At 34.3% G+C, this 4324-nt stretch overlaps 1 protein-coding gene across 1 annotated transcript; it reads right to left on the reverse strand.

The window, feature by feature from the left end:
* Positions 1-1484: 1484 nt before the first annotated feature.
* Positions 1485-2740, reverse strand: LOC138705977 (uncharacterized). The gene is made up of 2 exons (XM_069835218.1): positions 2565-2740; positions 1485-2409 (listed from the first exon to the last, which is right to left on the reverse strand). The coding sequence occupies exons 1-2, from the start codon at positions 2738-2740 to the stop codon at positions 1485-1487; spliced, it is 1101 nt and encodes a 366-aa protein (XP_069691319.1).
* Between the last annotated feature and the right edge of the window lie 1584 nt (positions 2741-4324).

Raw genomic sequence — 4324 nt, forward strand, 5'->3', positions numbered from 1 at the left:
TATCCTTGTATACGATCCTTAGCAACGTATGAACTGGTTGAATTTGTCTCAATGAAATAGACCGGTGTGGCGGTGTGTGTATTATACAGTGCGTGACACAACAATGCCGTCATAAACAACTGACCTTTAATAGGTTAGCATAAAAAAATATATGTACAATATATGTTGGTTTAATCTTCAATAGATTATCCAGAAAACAGTTTTTTTCGATTGTCTCAGAACTTTAAAAAGTGGACTTAGTTCCTTTCAACAATAACCGATACATTTGAATCACTTGTTTCAGAAACAGCACTTCTCCCTCCAGTAACATTTTTCAGGAAATTGAAAAAACGTTCTGTAAGGCATATTTTATTGTTCACACTTGTGATATTTTTTTCATTTGATCATTTACTAAATACAAACATCCTGACATCTTGCTTATTTGATAGAGTTCAATACCCACATCTACAGAATTTGTTTAATTTGGAGGAGATGTGCTGTTTCTGAAACAAACAGTAGGAATAACAAGAACAACAAGTAGATTCTCAATGTTAATAATCTTAAATTAATGTAGAAATGCTAATATAAGTTAGAGAACATGTTTTAAACCCATTCATTCAAACTTCACAGCCTAATAATCACAACTTAAAATGCAGAAAATATTACCTGCAAAAAAAAAAAAAAGAAATTCACTAAGTTTCTGTCAAACAGGACATTTTTAATTATGTCAATAATAAATTCATGATGGCATCAAAGCATACACACAACATTACTCTTCCTTAGTATGTTTTCTTGCATCACCATGATTAGTCATCAGTTGATCTCGTTGGCCAAGTATATAGTTCATTATAAAAATCATGATATTCTGTTGGAATGTATGGTTCCAATTTCTTAATGTCTGATAATTTCTTTTCAATTAAAGCCACATAGCCATGTGGATAAGCAGGAACACTGGGCAGCATAGGAAGCACACTTCTAGAAAGGAACAACTTGAAAGTATGAACAGTCAGTCCATCAATAAAGTTCCTTCCTGAGATATGATCCACTTCATATTGGAACTCCATAAAGTCATTCACATGAAAAGTTACTTTCTGATCTCTTTTCATTCCTCTTCCCATGGACTCAATGGACAGAACAGACTTCTTGAAATAGGTCTTCCACCAATGGTTAAAGTCCAAAATGTCTGCAGTTTGTGCCATTTGAACAGAGAATCTGTTGTTCTTATTTGATGCAACTATTAACTCTATGTATTCTTTTATTGAATAGATTCTGTCTGATGTGCGAATCTTCCTCTTTATAACACCAAAATCTCGATCACAGGGCATGAAGAAATGCCCACGAATCGGAAAATAATGGTATATTTTTTTAAATCTGCCAGTAGTAATAAGAGTTTGGAGAAATCGAACAACTGTGTTATTCCTATTCTGACCTGGGCAGCTATCAGAGAAGATGTGTAGGTACTTTGTTGTGTTTGGTAACTCGTTGCTTATGTAATCTAAGATAAATTAACAGACTTCATCTGGACCTTTTTTAGCCAGCCCCTCGTGATAAATGTACAATTTTGCTGTGTTATCGCTCAAGTTATGTATATTAAATACATTAACATTAAGTTGCCTGAGATAGAATGCTTCCTGCACAGGTATCTCTGGCAGATGTAAATTCTGCATATAATCTATACATATTGAAGCAGTTTCATTGTCTTCTTTGCAGAGATTAGAACAATATTCCATTTTTTTTGTGAACTTTTTGGCTCTTCTTTTATGGACAATAAACTCTGCTCCTGCTACACGTTTGGCGTTATCATTCAGCGATGGACTTTTCATCCTTACCGATAGTTGTTCGCATGTACAGCAGGTATCAATTTGTGGCCTCCCAAATGATAGACTGAATCGCTCCTTAAAAATTTTGCGGTATAACCAGTAGGATACCTGTTGGTCAGGATACTTCTCCATAAAGGAGGCATGCGTTAATGTGATATTTAACCTCTCGCTCAAATATTCTATTTCTCTTGATGAGTAGTGAGATTTTTTGGTTGGATATGAGCGTATGTGATCTTCCACTAATATACACACTTCCCCAGAAGTTGCATTTCCAGAAGTGTTTTTACCCCTCAAATCCTTTGGAGATCTTCCAAGCAGTAACAAAGATGTTAGACGACGAATGCGACCCTTTGTCACACCATGCAAGTTTAGAAATGCTTTGGCACACACTTGTTGTCGTCCAAAACTACATGTCACAAAATACTTGAAATTACGCGAACGTGGCTTCTTTGGTTCATCTCCCTGCGGACGTCTCCTTTTAACTTGCACTACTTCCACTAATGCTTGTAAATACGAATACTGTTCGTCTTTAGTTTCTTTGGCATAAAAGTTTGTAAATATTTCTTCTCGATCCCCCTCCAATAATCTTCCAAAGCACTTCAATTTACACCTGAAGGAAAGAGGGATTATGTTATGTGACGAAAAGTATAACAGGAGTAAATATGGATTTAACATATTATGAATCATGTTACATTGCAAAGTATGATTTTCATAACAACAGCAACACTATTGAACAGGTAATCATTAATATTGTGGCATACTCACTTGCAATCATTTCCAATTTTCTTCTTTGCGACCACCTTAGAAGCATAGTTGATATGTTCTAACCCCTTTACTCTTCCCCTTTTCACATGTTCTCGTTTGTATTCAACACTTTTAAATCCTCTCTTTCGTTTTTTCACTACGGACAAAACAGCTCCCTCATCACTACTAGACGCCATGTTGGAATAGTACTATTGGGGGAAACTAGCAGCGCTCCTTGTGGAGAACAGAAACGGCACTTTTCCAGGATAAGTGTTGTTACTGCACAAAACGGAAACTTTCGACTAAGTTTGCAAGCAGCAGTTATGTGATGGAAGTGTTGTTTCTGCACAAAACTGTAGCATTTCAGTCGGTAATTGCGATTGTGCTAACAACTCATATACGTCAAACAGTGGAGAAGTGTTGTTTCTGAAACAAACGATTCATTTCTATAAAGGAAGTCTATTCGGATGCGAATAGTTGGGGCGACATATTTTTTTCTAGGTGCCAATTCTGGAACATTGGTTTTCAGTAGGGGAGTGAGAGGTTATTGTCACGTAGATTGTTCTTAATATCGTAAGAGAAAATACAGATCATGTATTCTTTAAAATTTTTGTGTTTCTTTTTTTTAACGTGTAGAGATATAGGCTTCAAGAAGATATGGCTTCAACGAATACATAAAGTTGCCTCCTACTTCAGTTTTTGATGTAGTTAAGAAATAAACTTCCATAAGGGAAAGTAAATTTCCACCGCTATCTCTAAACGCAATTGTTTGTTTTCATTAATTTTTCAAGCTTCTCGATCTCTCCTCCATCACTTTAACGTACAAACCAGTTGTAATATGTGTAAGTAGACTCCATGCAATAACCATTTACAGATTTGACACGACTCTGTACAATTTAAAATTGCTTTGAAGAACGAAAATTTAAATTTTTGTTCGGATCAAAGTTCTGCATATTTAAGGGACAAAACTAACATTCGTTCAATTAGTAATTATCTCAATTCACTGCACTCTTAAAGTGACTGAGGATATTAGAAATTTAGTCAGTCATTTTTCAAAATATTCTACTAAACGTATCATTTAAAATATTTTTTCTCTCGAAACATAAAAAGGATCAAAACTGTATTTAACTTTACAGTTTTGACATAACTACAAGATTAAACCCCTGAAATTAATGACGTGTGTGTGTCTAATGACTACCCTCTTCACTTGCGTGATTCGGGTTCCTCATACTGCGGATAGATGACAGGACTGTGACCCATTTTCAAGTTGCACACCACTTCGGCGGGCCACGTTATGCATGATGTGTGTATGTTAAGAGTTATGGCATTAACAGAGCCTTTTGATTTTCACTTTCGTTTCTCAGTTTTATTTCATTTATAGGCTACTTTTTACGTGGGTTGTAAATAAAGCAGTGGCAACATAGACAGTACGAACATAAGTTATTATTGAACTTACATGGCAAATATATTTACATCTCTTTAATATAATAATAATAGGCTAATAATAATAATAATAATAATAATAATAATAATAATAATAATAATAATTTATTTTTTCTGTCAGAATTAATGCCGTGAGGTCTTCTCTACCATTCAACCAGAGGATAAAAAGTAATACATGATAATATAATGTTAGTACAACAAAAAGTTAAAAGTATACCAAAGATAAGATCGAAACAGAAAAATATGCATAAGCCAGAGGATAACTGAACTTAAATACTTACTTCTAGATGACAAATTAAATTACAAGATTAATTTATAAACTAATTACAATTGTAAAT

Source organism: Periplaneta americana, chromosome 1, assembly GCF_040183065.1.
Source record: "Periplaneta americana isolate PAMFEO1 chromosome 1, P.americana_PAMFEO1_priV1, whole genome shotgun sequence".
Lineage (NCBI taxonomy): Eukaryota > Metazoa > Arthropoda > Insecta > Blattodea > Blattidae > Periplaneta > Periplaneta americana.